Raw genomic sequence first — 19,659 nt, forward strand, 5'->3', positions numbered from 1 at the left:
AATCCATTTCCTTCTGAAGTGGAAAGAACCAAAACAACAATAAATGATCTCTCTTCTATTCCTAGTTCCCTCTCCCCCGCATCACCCTGGGAGCAGGGGACTGGAGGAGTCGGGGTGGGACTAAGGCCTCCGAAGGGGAGGCGGTTGGCCCAAGGCCCGCAGTACTCTAGCACCATCTCTGGCTCGGGGTTTTATACGCTCCCGGCCCTGCCCCCTCCCAGGGCATTGTGAAGGGCAAACACAGACCGTTAGCCTCTCTCTCTCCAGCCTAGGCTAGGGGAGGGAACTGCGAATGAGAACACCGCCAGTTGAGGACTCTGGAGTGACTTGTAGGCTGAGGCTGGGGTTTCTAATTGAGGCCGACTGGAAAGAGTGGAACGTGTGCAGCCCCAGGGTCGGGAGACAGTGTTGGTGGAAACGAGACTCCTCCTGATGGGGTGGGCATCAAAGGTGCCCAGCTCAGCTGCAGTTGCTGGGCCAGTGACCCCATTCCCTTTGTTCTGTCCCATCCACCCTCTGTTGCAGACTGAGTTTTCCAGAAGCAGACACTGAGACTGAGTTTCAGGTGCAAGATATTTATTAGGGATAAAGACCTGTGAAAAGAAGAGGGTGGAGGCAGGATTGGGTACAGGAAGTCAAACTGTGCTGCCAGCGTGGACAAGCCCAAGCCACCCTGAAGGGGCCCTAGGGTGAGTACCTAGCAGTGCAGGGCAGGTCAGATACTGTGTCTGTCCCACCTGAAGGTTGAAACTTAAGTGGCAGGGATTTATAATTGCATACATTCAGATACCAGATGCAGGCTGCCCCAGGGTGAACCAGTTCTCTTCCTCACCTTTTCTTTCTTAAAGGTTTTGTTTTGCTTTGTGGCCATCTTGCTTCCAATCACAGAGGCTATGAGGAAGCATTCACTATAATTCCTGTACTCCCATACCCCCTTTCTGTAGATGCCCAGACCTCCCAAACCTGCTCTAGTCCTCTTTTAAAACATCTATGGGTATTCCAGTCCCAAAATACCCTCTGTAAATGAGGTCTGAACGCATGGCCTTGGTTCTTACTGGGGAGACACACTTTGTCCAACCTAAGGAATTCACTGGATCTGGTAGAGGAAGAATAAGGGGGACAGGGGTCAGTGGGACAAAAATTTTGAAAAGCCTTGGTCTCAGTTCCCAAAACACACTGGCAAGAATCTCAAGGACTGGAATCATCGCAGCTTCTGCTGCTCTTCTTCAATCATTCAGTACGTCTACACTAGTGGCCAGTTACATGCTAGGTGTGAGGACCAGCCCCACACAGCTCCAGACCCCAAGCTACCAGTCTAACACCATCTGCACCCATCAAGCTGGGAGGGAGAGGCAGCACCCTAAAATAGCACTTCACCAGGAGACAGAAACCAAAATTTAGGGCCCTATCTCTGACCCAGGCTGTTTGAAGGCCCTTTACAAGTTGCTTCTGCACCTTCGCCCTAATATCCCTCCTCTGGACAGTGGAATAATACAATTTATGGAGCACCATGTTAAATGCCTCTCACCTCAAACTTTACTCTGAAGCAGGTGTTATTATCATCCCCATGTCACATAAATGGAAAAAAAGAGTCAGGGTGAAGTTAATGTGCTCAGGGGCACACAGGTGTTCAGTGGTGGTATCAGGCTTTGGGCCCAGACATTGTGACTCAACCCTGATTCTTTTTTTTAAATTTATTTATTTTTAATTGAAAGATAATTGCTTTTACAGTATTGTGTTGGTTTCTAACAAATATCAGCATAAGTCAGTCATGGTCAACCCTGATTCTTAATCTTCATTAAGGTCAGGGTCAAACTGATGCCCTTGGAACCAGGTGTGCCTACACACGTGTTTCACTTGGTCCCTAAGGATATAAAAAAATATTTGAATCAGCTTTCATTTTGAAATTGAGATGTTCACAGAAACATCCAGATTTCCATCTTCTCTTGAAATATCTAGCCCCCGGCCACAGTGGGCTGCGCTCCCACAGGGTCACAACTGGCAGGAGGTGAGCAATTGCTCCCCTTGAAGTGGGTCATGAAGCCAGTGTCCACCCAGACTCTCATTCATTCATGTCACCTGCCTGGCCTCTGCAGGGACAAGTCTGCCATCCTTAATGAAGACCAGGAGTCCTGAGACAGAGGGAGCAGAGAGGCCTAGAGGGGCCAGGTGCTTCCTTGCCTGGAACCTCGAGCTCTTCCTGCATGGTGCTAAGTCACAGGGACTTGAATCTGTCCAACTGTTTGGGGAGGGTTGAGGAAAGGCAAAGACATGTAGAACCACAGGGCAAGATGGGGCAAATACACTTTATTCAGTCCTGGCGTTAAGTCCTGCTGTGGGTGCCAGTGCCCCAGATCAGAGGGACCCCTCCCCTCAGCTACGAGACTAGTTCTCCAAGACCACAGACAGTGACATCTCTTCACTCACATGACGTTTTCTGGGATTTTTCATTGTCTTTTTTTTTTTGTTATTTTTCTTTAAAAAAAAAAAAAGAGAGAGAGAGAGAAAGAAGAGAGAAAGAGCGCGCGCAAAAAGGCCCAGAGCCGGAGCACCAAGCTTAAAGGAGGCAGCTGGTGGCTTTGTCAGCGACGGGAACGCGTGGGGCAGAGCCCTGCAGAGACCCTGGGCAGGGGTCCCGGAGGACTCTGGGACCGTTTGTTCCTGAGATTTGTGTGTGTGAATGAGAGTGTGTGCACACCCGGGAGGGTGAACACACGCCGGTGAGATACAGGTAGTGAGGGCAAAGGGGGCATGGGGAGGCCGGAGGGGCGGAGCTTGAGCTGGGAGTTGGAGGGAGAGGGGTAACAGCATCAGGGGCAGAGTTTCCGAAGGGCACCCCAAACTGGACACAGTAGCGCTAGGAGCCAATGGCACACCACTACTCTGAACCTCCCTTCAGTCTCACTGGCCCAGGTGATGGTCTCTCAAACCAGCTGCTGAAAAGGGGGGTCTCTTCTTGCCTCTTCATCTGCTATCATGCCTCAGTCTCAACCCCCTAGTTGAGTACCGACGTGTTTGTTTCTCCCACTGAATACTGTCACTGTAGGCAAAGGGATCTGGGTGACACGAAGGGGCGGTGGGCTTAGAAGGGAGTCCAGGCTGGAAGTGTGCCCTGAGGTGATAAGGGCACTTGGGGGTGGGGTGGGGCGGGGCGGACCAAAGGACCCTGTCCCCACACAAACGACTACATGTCTTGATTCTGAGTTTTCTTTTTCTCTCCTGAAGGATTTCCAGAGAAAAACCTTGCCCCCAATTCCCAGGTGGGGGAAAGAAAGGTTGGCTTCTTGGAACCAAGACAAGCTGTTGAGGCAGTCAAGCAGTCGGTGAGGGGTGGGGGGTGAGGGGGCGCGGGGGTGCACTTGGGCTGGGCGACCCCGTAAGGGGAAAGGGGCTATGCCACTTGGGAGTTTCAAGCTCCACACCAACCCTTCCGGGCTGGCTAGTCTTTCTCCCCCTTCCGACTGCTCCTCCCATTTAAGGCAGTGACGCCCCGTCGGGTTGAACGGAAGCCGTGGCTCCTGGATCAAACGATTTCTCAGGATCGCTCTATATCCGCCCCCCTTCTTCCCAGAGCGGCTGACCAAGGCTTGTGGTTCAGCAGAGACCAGCCCCCTCCTCCCAAGAAGCATTAGGCATGCGCGAGAAGGGGGCGGGGTCCCAGTGCTCCCGGGGGAAAAGGAGCGTGCCCCTCCCCCTCCCCGGGAGGGAAGGGCAAGGGAGGAGGGCGCGGGGCCGCCCAGCTGCAGCGCCCCCCTAAACGAGACAGAAGGCGGGCCGGGAGCAGGCGGAGGGAGTCTAGAGCCAAGGGCAGGGGCGTGTCCTCCGGCCAAGAGGAGGGGCGTGTGCAAAATGGGGGAGGGGTACAGGTCTCTCGGAGAGGATGGGAGGTGTATCGGAGGGGGGGGCTGGCTGCTGGTGCCTCGCGGGAGGGGGCAAGATGGGGAAGGGCTCGGAAGTCGGAGAAAGGGTGGGGGTTGGGCTGTCTTGGGGTGTGTCTGCGGGGGAAGGGCTAGTCTGGATTTGAAGGGGGATGGGCACGTCTAGGAGGGGGGAGGCTGTGCGGGAGATGGGGTGCCAGCCTCGGCCTCCGAGGGGCCCCAATACCTGATTCCTGTATGTAAACAGCTGGTTTGGGGGCGTGCGCGCCCCGCTGACGATGGGCTCAGTAGGTGAAAACCAGGTCGGCGATGCTAGACGGGCGCCAGTCCCCTGCGATCATCTCGGTAACCTCGGGGGTGCAGTAGTCCGGGAACTCGAAGTGCGACGTGCCCGAGGGGGGCGGCAGGTCCGGATCGCGGTCCAGGGCGCTGCAGTCCAGGCCCGCGGGGCCGGGGGGCCCTCTGGACAGAAAGCCCAACGGCTCCTCCCCCGACGCCACCTTCTCCTCTTCGCCTTCCTCGGCCGCCGCCGCCTCCTCCTCCTCTTCCTCCGGCTCCTCGTCCTCCGACGGAGTTGGGGAGGCGGCGGTGACAGCCGCCCCCTCGCCCGACGGCCCCTGGGCACGCTCGGCTGGTCCTCGGGCGGCCCGCCCCGCCGGGACCATCCTCCACAGCTCGCGCCCGGGGGTCTCCACCAGGCGCACTTCCAGCAGCTCCTCGTCGTCTTCGTCGTCGTCGTCCTCGGGCGCCGCCGCGCCGCCCCCCAAAGGCCCTCCCGCCGCTCGGCGGCCCCCGCGGCCAGGCAGCTGCGGCCCGGGCTTGAGCCTGCTACCGCCGCTGCCGCCGCCGGGGGGGCGGGGCCGCGCCTTGGCGGGCGCCCCCTTGCTCTTTTTGCGCGGCCGGTACTTGTAGTCCGGGTAGTCCGCCATGTGCTTGAGGCGCAGCCGCTCCGCCTCCCGCACGAACGGGATCTTCTCCGAGTCCTGCAGCAGCTGCCAGCGGCGGCCCAGGCGCTTGGAGATCTCGGCGTTGTGCATGTCGGGCCACTGGTCCATGATCTTCCGCCGTTCGTGCTGCGACCACACCATGAACGCGTTCATCGGTCTCTTAATGTGGCCGCTCGGGGTCTTGCACCAGCCGGGCTCACGCGCCCCCTCCTCGGCCGGCCCGGGCCCCGGGGGCGGTGGCCCGCCGTCCCGCTTGGCCCTCGCGCCCCGCTGCTGCACCATCGCGCCTGGGCCCGGGGCCGCTAGACGCCGCCGGGGGCCGTCCGCATCCTCCGCGGCTGGGGGTGGGGGAGGAGGCAGCAGCGACGGAGGGGCGGCCCCGCCCCGCAGCTCAGCCCGGCCCCCGCGAGCTGGGGAGTGAGGAGCTGGGCGCTCCGGCCCAACGGACGGCGGGGGGGAGAAGGTCAGCGGCGCGGTCTCAGGCGGGCTCAGCGCGCCCCCGCCGCCTCCGGCAAGTTGTGCCCCGCAGCACGCCACACATTGTTTTGCGGGGGGCGGAGGAACGGCACCCCTCAGGCCCCGGCGGGCTCTCCTTGCAGCCTCCTGCTCGGCTGCGGCCCGCGCGCGCCGCTCCCCACCCTGCCGCCTTCCAGTGTCTTTCTCCCCGCGCGGCCCCGCCGGCGCGCGCGCCACCCCTCCCCCTCGCCGTCTGCGGGCCGCTGCGGCGCGCGCGGGGCCGCCCCGTGTAAACACCGAGGTGCCCGCTCGGGCTGCGGCCGGGCCACGCCTCGCGATCGGGCGGCGCGTCACCCGTTGCTGGGCAGAGAACCTGGTATTTGCATCTCCCAATCGCTGGCTGCCGAAGCGGGGCGGGGCTCGGGCTGCCAGGCTGGGCGGTCTGGTGGCTGGGATTGGGGGTGTCGGATGAAGTCGGTTTCTTTTCTTAGGCTGGGGACTAGCGGGAGGGTGAGGGGACGCCGAGCAGGCTTCCCATCTGGCTCCCAAAGCCAGTCCCCGCCCCGCGTTGCCTTTGAAATTTTAGCTTACTTAGTGACACCTGCCGCCAGGTAGGACCTCGGCTCCCTCCTTTTTAGGGGGCGTCTTTTTGAACCGTCCCAGAACAGAAGGTGAGAGACGTAGGCTCAGGAAAGCTCCTTAAGGGGACAACCTCATCGTGTCATTGATGTAACCCCTGCCTAGTATCCAGCCACATAGGGGCTCAACAAATATTTTGGGTCCGATGAACCAAACCTCTTTCATATTTTTCTTCTCCTTTGAGGTGCCACGCGAGTCTTGAGAAAGAAGGGCACATGACGCCCACTTTCCAGGTACGAAACACCAAAGATCTGCAGACTAGGACTCGTATCCTAGGCTCGCGGTCCCAGCTCTCTCTTCCCTGCTCAGCGGACGAAGGGGCCGGGACACCTCGCCTACCAACCGAGGGTCCTGAGTAGGGCGAACTTCCCGCTTTTCACAGTTCTTAGGCGAGGTTCGAATTTACGTGGGTACCCCATTCTCAGGTCCCACAACCACATCGCGGCCAGCCCGGTGCCAGACTGGGGCGCGATTGCCCCTCCCGAGTCTGGAAAAGCGTGCGCGGGCACGGGGGCGGAGCCCGGCCAAGGGGCGTGTACGAGGCGCACGCTCGAGGCGCGTGGCGGGGAGGGGCTGCGCGCTCCCATCTCACCACGTGTGAGCCCGCTCGGGCACTGCGGGGCGTGTGCTGCCCCTGGGGGAGGTCACCTTCACCGCACGCACGTGGGCCCGGCGATGCCCTGGGGCGCTGAAGCGTCGCTCCACGGAGTCAGGAGCTGGGAGGGGTCGGGGTGAGGGTCTCTAGGGTAGCATTTTGCTGGGGCATAGTGGGCAGTGTCCAGGCTGGAAGGTGCCTGTCTCAGGCTGTAGATCTCACCCGCCCCTGGGCGGGCGGGGGCTGAGAGCGCAGCCGGAAAGTCTGGGGTGGGGAGGAAGGGTCGGGGTGCGGCTCCGCAGATGCTGGGGGCGGGGTGATGCTCTGGGTGCCCGGGAGGGAAATTGGAGCTTCGGTGGCGGGAGGGGACGACTCTTAAAGGCACAGGGCACTCGGAAGGAAAAGGCTCTGCTCCCAACCAAACTGTTCTTCCGGCCATTTATTGGAAGCTGAGGTCTGGCGATCCCCGAGTTTAAACCTTCACAGCGGTAGCCTGAACAGTTCAATGCTCGATGGAGTCAGGATTCCTGTATTCACATCCCGGTGCCTCCTTTTGCTTGTTCTTAAAATAGAAAAAAGCAGTTTCTTCCTCATGGCTATTTTACAGATTAAATGGGATATATAGATATTAGAATTTTAAGTACTGGTCTCCTGAATAGTCCTCAAACACAGAAGGCTTGGACCACCCTCAGGGCCTTTGTACACGCTATCTCCTCAGCCTAGAAAATTCTTCACCCCCATCCCCACATGGCTGGTCCTTCTCATTCTAGCCTCAGTTCACACGGACTCTCCGGAGATAGCCTGCCCTGACCACTCTGCTGTTGCCCACCCATTCCCCTGTGTCTCAGGTACACAGAATTGTTGGTCTGTGACAATTTTATCATTGCCCATGATTGGTTTGGGTCATGGTTGTATATACTTATTTTTATATAATACAGTAAAACCTGGTGACATCAGCAGCCCAACACAAGAACTGGAACATGGATAATAACCTACCTTCCCCCATGAACTCCTTTCCCATCCCATCCCCTGCTTCCTCTCACCTGATGTAATGTCTATCCTAAACCTTCTCTTACACTTAAAAAAAGCTGAGCAGCTTTATTGAGATATAATTTATATACTAGACTATTTACCCATTTAAAATATGTAATTAAATGAGATATTAAGTGAGCTATGTATCCATCACCACAATCAGTTTTAGAATATTTTCATCATTCCCCAAAGAAACTCTACTCATTAACTCCTCCATCTCTTCCTCTGCTGTAACCCCCAGCTCTAGGCAACCATAAATCTACTTTCTGTCTCAATGGATTTGCTGCCCCATTTTACATTCCTATCAGCAGTGTATGGGGGTTTCAATGTCTCCTTTCTCTTTTTAAAATGTTTTCTTAAAAATACATTATCTTACCTTTAGCTTTAGCATAAAGGTATGCTATATGTAATGCAGGAGACCTGGGTTGGGAAGATCCCCTGGAGAAGGGAAAAGGCTACCCACTCCAGCATTCTGGCCTGGAGAATTCCATGGACTGTATAGTCCATGGGATCGCAAAGAGTCAGACCTGACTGAGTAACTTTCCCATGCTGCATGTAATACTCTGATATTTACTTTCTCATTATTATAGTAAAATTCATCTAAATGATTGCACCTGTGTAGGGTTCATTCATTTTTCCACTGCATGGATGTACTAGACTTTTTCTATCTAATGTCCTATTCCTGGACATTTGTGTTATTGCCAGGTTTTTGGTCTTACAAAGAGTGTTCCTGTTAACAATCCTAAATGTGTTCTTGGTGTTCAAGTGCTGGAAGGTCTCCCAGGTATCTTATGGGAAGTGTGGTGGCTGCATCTGATATATATGAATGCTAAGTTTTACAAGGTGATGTCAAATTTCCAAGCCATACCAATTTACTTTTCCACCAACAACATAGAAGAGATCCTCTTCATCTGGACATCTTGTCCAAAGTCTGGTATTGTTAGACTCTTTAATTTTTGCTTGCATTATTCTAACTCCTCATCCTTTCTCTTTGCTTCGTACCACTCACCACATTTCAGAATATTTTATTTGTTCAATTGTTTTTTGCCCATCTCCCCTCCACCAGACTGCCAGCTCCAAGAGAGCAGAGATTTTTGTCTTTTGTTTCCTGCTCTGTCCCTAGGAGAGTGCCTGGCGCACAGTGGGTACTCAATACATATTTATTAAATGAATCAAAGTCAGTGGTCTAACATAAGTGTGCTCAGATTCCTCTGGGAGCCAAGGGAAGGAAGTGAAATTTTGAAACCCAAACCCCAAAACTCCAGGCTGCCACTGAGATGTGGTATTTATCTGTGCACACAGACTACCCTGAATTATTTCAAATAGGGGTCCCAGAGTCTAAACCTTGCAGGCCACAGGAGTTCAAGGTTGGGCTCACCACTGAACTGTTTAATCCAGACTGTGGCAGGTAGATGGTAAAATTCTCAGACAGGGGTTTCCCTGGTGGCTCAGTGATAAGAATCTACCTGCCAGTGCAGGAGACATGGGTTCGATTCCTGTCTGGGAAGATCCCATGTGCTGAGGAGCAACTAAGTCCGTGCACCACAGCTACTGAGCCTGTGTTCCAGAGCCCGGGAACTGCAACTACTGATGCCCCCGAGCCCTAGAGCCCATGCTCCATCAGAAGAAAAGCCACCACAGTGAGAAGCTCCAGCACCGCAACTAGAGAGTTGTCCCCGCTCATGGCAACCAGAGAAGAGCCTGCACACAGCAACGAAGATGCAATACAGCTCCCCAAAAAATTATTCTTAAAAAAATCTTTAAAAAGATAGTCAGAGAGATGCTCACCACCACTGCCCCACTAGTCCAGACCACCATCATCTCTTACGTGGTACCTGTCCAGCCTCCTTTCTGGTCCCTGAACCCAGCATGTCTCCTTCCATTCCATTCTCCTCCCTGAAGCTAGAAGGATGTTGTTTTTCAGTCACAAAACTGCTTATGCGTCTTCCCTTCTTAAAACCCATCAGTGGTTTTCCCATTACTCTCAGGATAAACACCGGACTTTCACTAGGCCAAGCGTGCTCTGACCCCTGCTCACCTATCTGACTCTCCTCTTTTGAATTTCTCAGTCTTGAGTCACTTTTTTTTTTCTTGAGTCACTTTCAATTTGTGGAAAAGCCTGACTCCCCACACAGGGTGCTATAAAGTCCGTTCTCTCACCTTTCCAGCACTCCTGCCTCTTGTCTGCCTCTTTAGAGCTCTCCTAACCTCATGTTCCCTTTCTTCAGAGCACCAGTGACCTGCCTAGCTCGTCTGATACTTAGATAATTAAAAAAAATTTTTTTAATAATTTATTTGGCTGTGCTGGGTCTTAGTTGCGGCACACAGGCTCTTTGTTGTGTGTGTGGGCTTTCTCTAGTTGTGGGAAGTGGGGACTCCTCTCTAGTTCGCGTGCTCAGGTTTGGGCTTTTATTTATTTGTTGCCACTTGTGGGCTCAATAGTTGAGGTGCATGTACTTGCCCCAAGGCATGTGAGATCTTAATTCCCTGACCAGGGATCAAACCCTGTCCCCTGTATTGCAAGATGTATCTTTTACCACTGGACCACAAGGCAAGTCCCAGAACAGATAATTGTTTAACACCCACCTTTGTTAAATGACAATATTTTCAATAAGCATGAAACACAATGAATAATACTAATGGTAATGGCCAGATAAGAAATGTGGATGGCGAAAATATTCCTTTATTGAACTTTGTATATGTAATCATGTCAGTAAAAGTAAATATTATAGTACAAAAAAGGAAAAGAGTATTTGATCCATACTTTCCAATCACTTTAATATATTTCCTTGCAAAGATAAAGAAAATAAAAAAACATACCCACAAAGCAGTCTGTTGCAATAATTCCATCCCATTAATTACATTAAAATTTAAAAACAAATAAGAAAATACTTTAAAAATAAGAATCAACTTTAATGTTAAATATATGATTCAAATTTGGTAAAACATAATTTTTCTAAATAATAATACTATATATAATACTATTTTACTAAATAATAAAATTTGCAGTTACCACACTCTGCAGTTCACTGTTTCACTGTTTTGAATTTTAAATACAAAAGCTTCAAGTGGTCACATAGAATGACAGAATTGAAGCAACTCAAGTTCTGGTTCTTCAGCTTCCTAATCACTGGGCTATCATTGTTTATTTTCAATCTATTGTTTAAACCCAGCCATATGTTGTACCAAAGGGGCTAGAGACACAAGTACTCAGGAAGCGAGCTTGAACAATTCTGGACTGTTATGAACTTACTCTCAAAACTAACACGTATAACTGTGTCTGGCTTGGTGTGTGTTAGGGGCTGAATGTATAGCTGGGAGTGCTGGGATATAAATCCCTCGTGGGTGATAATGTCGACTAGTGTACAAGTGATTAAAATATGCCAATTTGAAGCTTACAAATATATCAATAGGACTCAGAACAACAACTTGATTTTCAGGGAGGAATGTCTTAATCAGTGACATGGTTTAGAATTGTGGGCACATGGTAATAATAAAATGCAGACAGACATTCAATCAGTTTTATTGTTTTCAGATTCTCTGCAGACAATACACCCTCTCATTGCCCACAGGGTCCTACTTGGTACACCATGGTAGAGCAGGAGCTCCATGGGCCCAGAGGACCCACCTGATTTCCACTTTCCCCAGCACCTCGCACATCTTGGCACAGCACAGCCTCTCAATATCCATGCAATGAGAAGAGGAAGGAGCCAACTCGACTGTGGGCATGGCTGTCACAGCACCATGCAACTCTCCCCACCCTAACTGAGTCTAGCTCTAAAACATCAGTCTTTGAACTGGCATGGTCCTCAAAGACATTTCGTAATAAAGCGAGAAAGCAATAAGAACAAGGGAATTCATTTTTCGATTCATCTAAATGTCTTCTCTGAAAAATTCAACAATTATGATCATGTGTGTATACATTACAGGGTTCTTTTACTGACTAACAGGAAAGAACCGCACATGAAAGAACTGCACTGCTCTCGAGCACTTAAATATAGCTACTGCAAATTGAAATGTGCTTCAGTACAAAATTCTCACCGGTTTTCAAATAGCACAAAAAATGTAAACTATCACATTAATATTTTTGAGATTATAACATTTTGGCTATATTAGGTTAAATCTAGTATATTAAAATTAATTTCACCTATTTATTTGTGGTTTTTCCTGGTTGCTCAGTGGTAAAGAATTTACTTGCCATCACAGTTGACACAGGTTCAATCCTTGGGTTGGGAAGATCCCCTTGGAGAAGGAAATGGCAACCCACTCCAGTATTCTTGCCTGGAAAATTCCATGGACAGAGGAGCTTGGTGGGTTACAGTTTGTGGGGTCACAAAAGAGTAGGATACGACTTACCAACTAAACAACAAAAACTTTATTTATTTTACCTTTTAAAACGTGGTTTCTGGGGTCTTCCCTGGTGGTCCAGTTGTTAAGATTCCAGGCTGTCAGTGCAGAGGGTGTGGGTTCCATCCCTGGTCAAAGGAACTAAGATTCCACATGCCACGTGGCATGGCCAAAAAAAAAAAAAGATGAAATGTAGCTTCTGGAAAATTTAAAATAACACTTAGGGCTTGTATTATATTTCTAATAGGCAGTACTAATACAGAAGATGGAGGTTTTCCTCATTTTTACTTGGAAAAATAAAAAGCTGGCAATCTTCTGTCCATCTCCAAATTTTAAAATAAGTAGTTTTTTTCAAGGGAGGGAGGATTTTATTTTATTTCATTTAATTCTCTGTGAAATCACCAAAATATTAAAGATCCTGATGGAATTATGGGTTTCCAGTCCATGAGATATAGTTTGAAATTCAGAGAAGCACAAGGCAGAGAGGAAAGACCAGAACTGGGAGCATGTTCATGTGGAGAAGAAGACAGCATCAGAGGCATTTCAGCAGCACCAATAGGACTGGTGGAATTGGGGAATAATCAGATTGGGAGAAGGAAGGGGAAGGAGACTAGATGAGGAGCTGACTTTATTTGGATATCTGGCACACCCCATTGGTACACTTCCACACCTCCTAGAATATAACTCTTACTCCCACAACCTGACTCTGAAATTCATTAGATTTTTCCTTTGGAGGTGACCAAAATTTTTTCTGGGGTCTTCCCTAGTGGTCCAGTTGTTAAGATTCCAGGCTCATGAAAGGGGATACTATTACTAATTATGCTGGAACAACAGAAATAAACTGAGAGTGCCTGGGTAAACTGGGAAATAAGTTATTCTCCTCTTATTGGCTACTTATAGAGGACTCCCATAGATGACTCAGAAGTCAAGCATGGACATACTGGGGCTTTAAACAATTAAAGCATCCAGGATCCGAAGTCAAACTTTGTTCAACATTATGAGACTTTACAAAGTTACTTCAACTCATGTGCCTCAGTTTTCGCATCTGCAAAATGGGAGAGCATAATAGTTCAGGACATGGGACATGGTAAACAGTCAATGAATTGTAACATGAGCAACAACCAAAATACTCTATTGTGTGTATTCCCTTTTTTAAAAAAAGGTACAAAAAGATAAAATATAGAGATAGCAAAAAGATCTAATGGTTGTCAGGGTTTTGGGGGAGAGAGGGTTGAATAGGTGAAGCACAGAGAAATGTTTAGGGTGGTAAAACTCTTCTATTAATATGTAGTATAACTGTGGATACAAGACCTTATGCATTTGTCAAAACCCATGGAACTATACAATAGAAACAGCAAATCTTAATGCATGAAAAATTATAAAAAATAATTTAGAACATGGGGAGAATCCCAAAATGGAAAGCAGAATGTGACAAAGCAATCAAACGGTATCACAAACGTATGAAAAAACCCCACTAAAGGCAGGGGTGAGGTGGGGGTCGGGGGGTGGGGGAGGATCCTGACTTAAGTAATTTTAGAAATGAGCAGAGTCTGTAAAACTAAAAGCAAAAGAAAGTGTACAGAAAGTTGATAACTTTTCACACAGGGGTATGGGTTAACAATGCTGATACTGACATACATGTATACTTTTTAAGTAAATGGCTGGTGGATGGTGGGAGCCAGGTTTCTCATTGTTGGAGTGGGAATTTATGGATAAGCAACGGGAGGAGGCTAGAATGATTCATGTGGTAATAGTTTAGAGTTGAAAATATAAATAGGACCTCATAACTAATAGCTTAATATAGATATAGATGGTTACATACAGAAATATTCACAGATACGTGTATGTACACAGGTTAGCATATATACATTTATTTCTTTGTTTTGTTAGTTGGGAAGGCTTAAAAGGAACAACATCTGAGTAGCAATGAGCACACCTAGGGTCGAAATCTTGGTTTCTAATACCATTCTCTAAAAAGAGGAATCCGGGCTTTTGAGAAACAGCTAATTTAGGACTGGGGCAGGGAATATACGAGATGAGTCTGAGGTAACATATACTACCAGAAAGTAAGTAAGTGCTCAACAACAACAAAAAGACACAAAGATGGGAATATATCATAGGGACTCAGGAGCCAACTAAAAAGGCTCCCAAAGGCCAAATCTGGACCAATTTGAGCAACAAAATTAAGTAGTACTGGATTATAACCTAAAGTATGAAATAAACATCTGTGAGTCCACTGATGTAAATAATGACTAAATGTAAATAATGAATAATAGTAAATAATAATATAATAATAAATATAATATTGATGTAATAAAATAATATAATAATAATAAAAATAATGAATAAATAAAGGAAAAGAAACACACCTTCAGTGCAGAAAAATTTCAAATAACTGAAGTATAATAGATATTCCACACTCAAGGGGATAGAACATTCCTCCTTGCTAGTTCAGTTCAGTGGCTCAGTTGTGTCCAACTCTTTGAGACCCCATGAATTGCAGCACGCCAGGCCTCCCTGTCCATCACCAACTCCCAGAGTTTACTCAAACCCATGTCCATCGAGTTGGTGATGCCATATAACCATCTCATCCTCTGTCGTCCCCTTCTCTTCCTGCCCCTAATCCCGCCCAGCATCAGGGCTTTTTCCAGTGAGTCAACTCTTCACATCAGGTGGCCAAAGTACTGGAGTTTCAGCTTCAGCATCAGTCCTTCCAATGAACACCCAGGACTGATCTCCTTTAGGATGGACTGGTTGGATCTCCTTGCAGTCCAAGGGACTCTCAAGAGTCTTCTCCAACACCATAGTTCAAAAGCATCAATTTTTCGGTGCTCAGCTTTCTTTATAGTCCAACTCTCACATCCATACATGACCAATGGAAAAACCATAGCTTTGACTAGACGGACCTTTGTTGGCAAAGTAATGTCTCTGCTTTTTAATATGCTATCTAGATTGGTCATCACTTTCCTTCCAAGGAGTGTCTTTTAATTTCATGGCTGCAGTCACCATCTGCAGTGATTTTGGAGCCCCCCAAAATAAAATCTGACACTGTTTTCACTGTCTCCCCATCTATTTCCCATGAAGTGATGGGACCAGATGCCATGATCTTAGTTTTCTGAATGTTGAGCCTTAAGTCAACTTTTCCACTCTCCTCTTTCACTTTCATCAAGAGGCTCTTTAGTTCTTCTTCACTTTCTGCCATAAGGGTGGTGTCATCTGCATATCTGAGGTTATTGATATTTCTCCTGGCAATCTTGATTCCAGCTTGTGCTTCTTCCAGCCCAGCGTTTCTCATGATGTACTCTGCATCTAAGTTAAATAAGCAGGGTGACAATATACAACCTTGACGTACTCCTTTTCCTATTTGGAACCAGTCTGTTGTTCCATGTCTAGTTCTAACTGTTGCTTCCTGACCTGCATACAGGTTTCTCAAGAGGCAGGTCAGGCGGTCTGGTATTCCCATCTCTTTCAAAATTTTCCAATTTATTGTGATCCACACAGTCGAAGGCTTTGGCATAGTCAATAAAGCAGAAATAGATGTTTTTCTGGAACTCTCTTGCTTTTTCGGTGATCCAGTGGATGTTGTGGGCTAAACATAGTTACTTTTTTCCAAAGAGGAGAGCAAGGAAAGGGGTAAAAGAAGAGTAACTTTAAAGCAGAAAAACCTAAGACACTACCTTAGTCAGGGCATCAAGGTCAATATTGATTGTAATACGTCCTGTTGATGTCTGACAAATGGCCACAGCCAAGAAGAATCTAAGGAGACATGAGATAGATGCAATCTGGCATCCTGAATGGGATCTCAGGATAGAAAAAGAACATTAAGTAAAAACTAAGGAAATTGGCATCAGCTGAACTTTAGCTATGAAATTTAGTTAATAATAATGCATCAATGTTGATTTATTAATGGTAACAAATACACCATATTAATATAAGTGAAAGTCGCTCAATCGTGTCCCACTCTTTGAGGCCCCATGGACTATACAGCCCATGGAATTCTCCAGACCAGAGTACTGGAGTGGGTAGCCTTTCCCTTCTCCAGGGGATCTTCCCAACCCAAGGATGGAACCCAGGTCTCCCACATTGCAGGCGGATTCTTTACCAACTGAGCTATCAGGGAAGCCCGTATTAATGTAAGATGTTGATAATAGAGGAAACAGGATGAGTGGAGGATATAGGAACTTTGTATTATCTCTTAACAATTTTTCTGTAAATCTGAAACTGTTCTCAAAAATAAAGTTTGTTTTAAAAAAGATGGCATAAGGTTTTAGAAACACGTTTAGTTTAGACTTTAGAGTGTTAATTTCACAGCCTGCCTTAAAAATGGATTTTCTTCAATGGATTAAAAGAAATATTCATTTATCCTATGGTTTCAGTATGTTTTGTCCAATAAAAGTCGAGTATCAATTGCTTAGGTCAATGTCTTGGAACTCAGTAACAAACCTCAGTGTCTTTCATTTGTATGCATTTGAAATACAAAGAAAGAAAGATGACTAGCTTCTTGATCATTTTAAATTAAATGAAAACACCTATAAAGAAAGAAATCCACATAGAGATGATATCAACCCCACTGTCTAAATTTTCATTGCCTGAAATTGTTTTAGTAGAGAACAACATATACTGTGTAATTGGAACAGTTTTGTTCTCCTTAAATAAAATAGCAGCCAAAGATTATCCAGGCTGCAACTGACAGAGGCGTTACTTCTAGTTCCTTCTAATTTGGAGAATTCCTTCTTTTGAAAAATCGAGTCTTGTTGCTACATTGAATCTGGAGGGAGCAGGATCGAAGCTCACTGGTGCTGTCCCTAAGCGGAAGGCAGGACTCTAAGCCAAGAGACCTGCCCATTGGTGGGTTGCTGGGCAGCTGTGGGGCGGGGACGCCTGGGATGGAGCTCGTGGCCCATTGGCTGCGTCGCTGGAGGATGGTATAAAGGACCGCCAAGGCCTGTGCGCCGGTTTCTACGGCAACGGAGGCTTGAAAGAGCCACTCATATTTCGGCGTTCGTTCCCAACTCCCCCCTTCCGGAGGGGGATGGGCGTCCTGGATTTGAGTTCTGGTGGAGGAGGCGTGGGGGCTGGGAGTTAAGGGGACAGGGCCTTCTTACGACGAAACCAACCTAGCCAAGCAGCATTTGAACTGGGTTCGAGAAACCTGGCCTGCGTACTAACTGGAAAAAAAAAAAAAAATCAAACAGCCCGTTAAAGATGTAAGAGAAAAATGACGAATAATTCCATCCTCCCTTGACCTCTCATTGATAACATTCAGCATGTGAACGAACACAAAGCCTAGCAGAGTAGGAAAGCGATACTTAAGTAGGGAGGAAGGAAGAGGACAGAAGGAGGGAGGATCCCTGATGTGAGTGTGCAACGTGGCGTGAGACAAAGCGCCCTTCCTTTGGGGCGGAAAGTGCAAAGACAGACCCGAAGGGGTGTAAGAGCCTGGAGTTGGGGAGCTTGGAGGAGGGAGGGCTGGCCGGCACACTGGAAGGACGGAGGGGGCGGCAAACAGGATCGTGACTAGGCATTCGGGAGACCTGTCTGCAGTAAGACCCCCAGGTTCTCATTCCCGCTGGCCCTACCACCTACCAGATGGCAATGCTTCGACTCTCCAGCTCCCAGTGTCTTTGTGTTTGGAGGATGATAAACAGTACCCACTTCGTTAAGTCGGTGTCAGAACTGAGTTGAGATAATGCCTGGCAACCTCTTAATATGGTGCCTGAAACACAGTAAACTGTAGTCACCAGCAGCTATTCCTGTAATTGAAGAAGAGACTGGATTTGACTAAGTGGAGAGAATAGGAGGTTATCATTTCGTAGGTAACGAGGGAGGAGGAAAGAGCAGTGTGGAAATCTTACATAAGAAACCAGTTTGGATATCACCTAGAAAATCTTGAGAGATGGAGAAAAAAAAAAAAAGAATCATGGGAGATGATAGCCAGAGGACAAAAAGGAAAAAATAACGATGATAGCTACTGTTTACTGAGGACCTGGCACTCTGCCAAACCCTTTATATGAATTTTTATTTCAATTTCTTATCAGCCCTGATAAGGCAGTTACCATTAAATCTACTTTTCTGGTAAGGAAATGGCTTGTCTGAGCTAAGAAATGACACCACCAAACAGGGACATTTGTAGTGCCCAGGACAAATGTGTGACTGGAGGCCCATATACCATGTGTCTCTATAGTGAGAAGTGATCCATCAATTTAATGTGTTAAATATGGTATCTTCTCCTCCTTGTTGGATCTATTTTCACCACCACCTGGAAGGGCCAGGTTCAAGTTAAAATTCCAGGACCCTTGAAGATCAGAGCCGGGATGTGTCTGCCCAGGGAGGGCTGCCCACCGGATCCTGTTTCTAACCCTTGTCCTGCTACCTCCCACCCCATCAGCGAGGGGCCCAGCATGCATGAGCAATCCCCCCAGCCCCCACATCCATCTGACTCTTACAAACAGCTACTCTGAGACCTAAGCCTCAGGCTGCACTGCCCTCAGCTGAGATGAACCCAGGGATGAGGCCCACAGAGGCTCTAAATGAGTGTAGGGATATTTTGGAAGGGACTTATGAGGCCTCAGAGAATGGTCTGTAAAAGGAGGGCACAGACTCTGGGTGGGCAGCTCCTCTTGTGCCCACAGTTTCCCACCCCACCCCCTGAGGAGGGGCAGGGCTCAGGGCCAGAGCTACTCTTGCCATGGGTAAGGAAGTGTTTTGTTAAAGCTAGGCATTCACAATGCACTGGGCCTCACAGTGTGGGAGCCATGCAGGCTAAGTTTCAATGATATGCCTTCAGAGGAATGGGGAGAATGGTCTGACCTTCAGGCTTACCAAAGGCAAGAAGACCAAAGGAGTGAATTGCTTTAAAAAAAAAATTATTATTATCTTAAAATTGAAATGTAGTTGATTTATAGTGATTCAGATATACAGCAAAGAATTCAATTACATATTATGTATATGGAAAACCTTTCAGATTCTTTTCCATTGTAGGTTATTATAAGTTATTGTTTACTACCCCTCATGCTGCACAGTAGGTCCTTGTTGTCTGTTTTATATATAGTAGTGTGTATTTGTTAATCTCAAAATTTGAATTTGCTTTTTAAAGATGAATGAATAAGCCCTTATTCAGTAGAGTCAGTAACAGGTGTGCTAAGGGATATTTTGAATGTCATGTACATAGAACAAGGAAGATTACAGACTACTGTATATAACATAAACAAGGACCTACTGTACAGGGAAGTACATTCAGTATCTTATAATAACCTATAATGGAAAATAATCTGAAAAAGAATATATGTATATGTAAAACTAAAGTCATTTTGCTGTACAACTGAAACTAACAACACTGTAAATCAACTATACTTCAATTTAATAAAAGAAAAAAAAGGATAAGGAGGTACATATCCTGATCTATACTTAACTGTAGCTAAGTAATCTCTAGATTATCCATGCAATAAATATTTATTGGGCTTTTACTATATGCCAGGTACAGTACACAATGTTGGAACTAAAACCAAGGGCAAAAAAAAAAGTCATGTTCTTTGCCCTCTGGGAACTCAACACAGATATTAATCAAACCACAGCATAAATAAACATATTGTACCTGCAGTGACCACAAAAAGGAGGGGAGAGTGTAAGAGAGTTTGGTCTAGGTTAGGGAAGGCTGTTGTTAGCAAGTGGCATTAGAGCTGAGCACCAGGGAAGGCAAAGGGTTAACCATGGGTCTAGAAGGGTGAATTCCTGGAATGATTGTTGGGAGCCCAGCCAGGGGGAG

General features: G+C 47.8%; 1 protein-coding gene across 1 annotated transcript; it reads right to left on the minus strand.

Moving 5' to 3' along the window:
* Positions 1-2,292: 2,292 nt before the first annotated feature.
* SOX12 (SRY-box transcription factor 12) lies at positions 2,293-5,539 on the minus strand. The gene has a single exon (XM_043479755.1). It carries the CDS (start codon positions 5,105-5,107, stop codon positions 4,163-4,165), a length of 945 nt encoding a protein of 314 aa, XP_043335690.1. The 5' UTR covers positions 5,108-5,539; the 3' UTR covers positions 2,293-4,162.
* Between the last annotated feature and the right edge of the window lie 14,120 nt (positions 5,540-19,659).

The sequence above is a fragment of the Cervus canadensis genome, chromosome 10 (assembly GCF_019320065.1).
Source record: "Cervus canadensis isolate Bull #8, Minnesota chromosome 10, ASM1932006v1, whole genome shotgun sequence".
NCBI classification, from domain to species: domain Eukaryota; kingdom Metazoa; phylum Chordata; class Mammalia; order Artiodactyla; family Cervidae; genus Cervus; species Cervus canadensis.

What these genes read in the sequence shown, in the direction of transcription:
- SOX12 (XM_043479755.1), bottom strand. Translation starts at nt 5,107, where the DNA reads ATGGTGCAGCAGCGGGGCGCGAGGGCCAAGCGGGACGGCGGGCCACCG.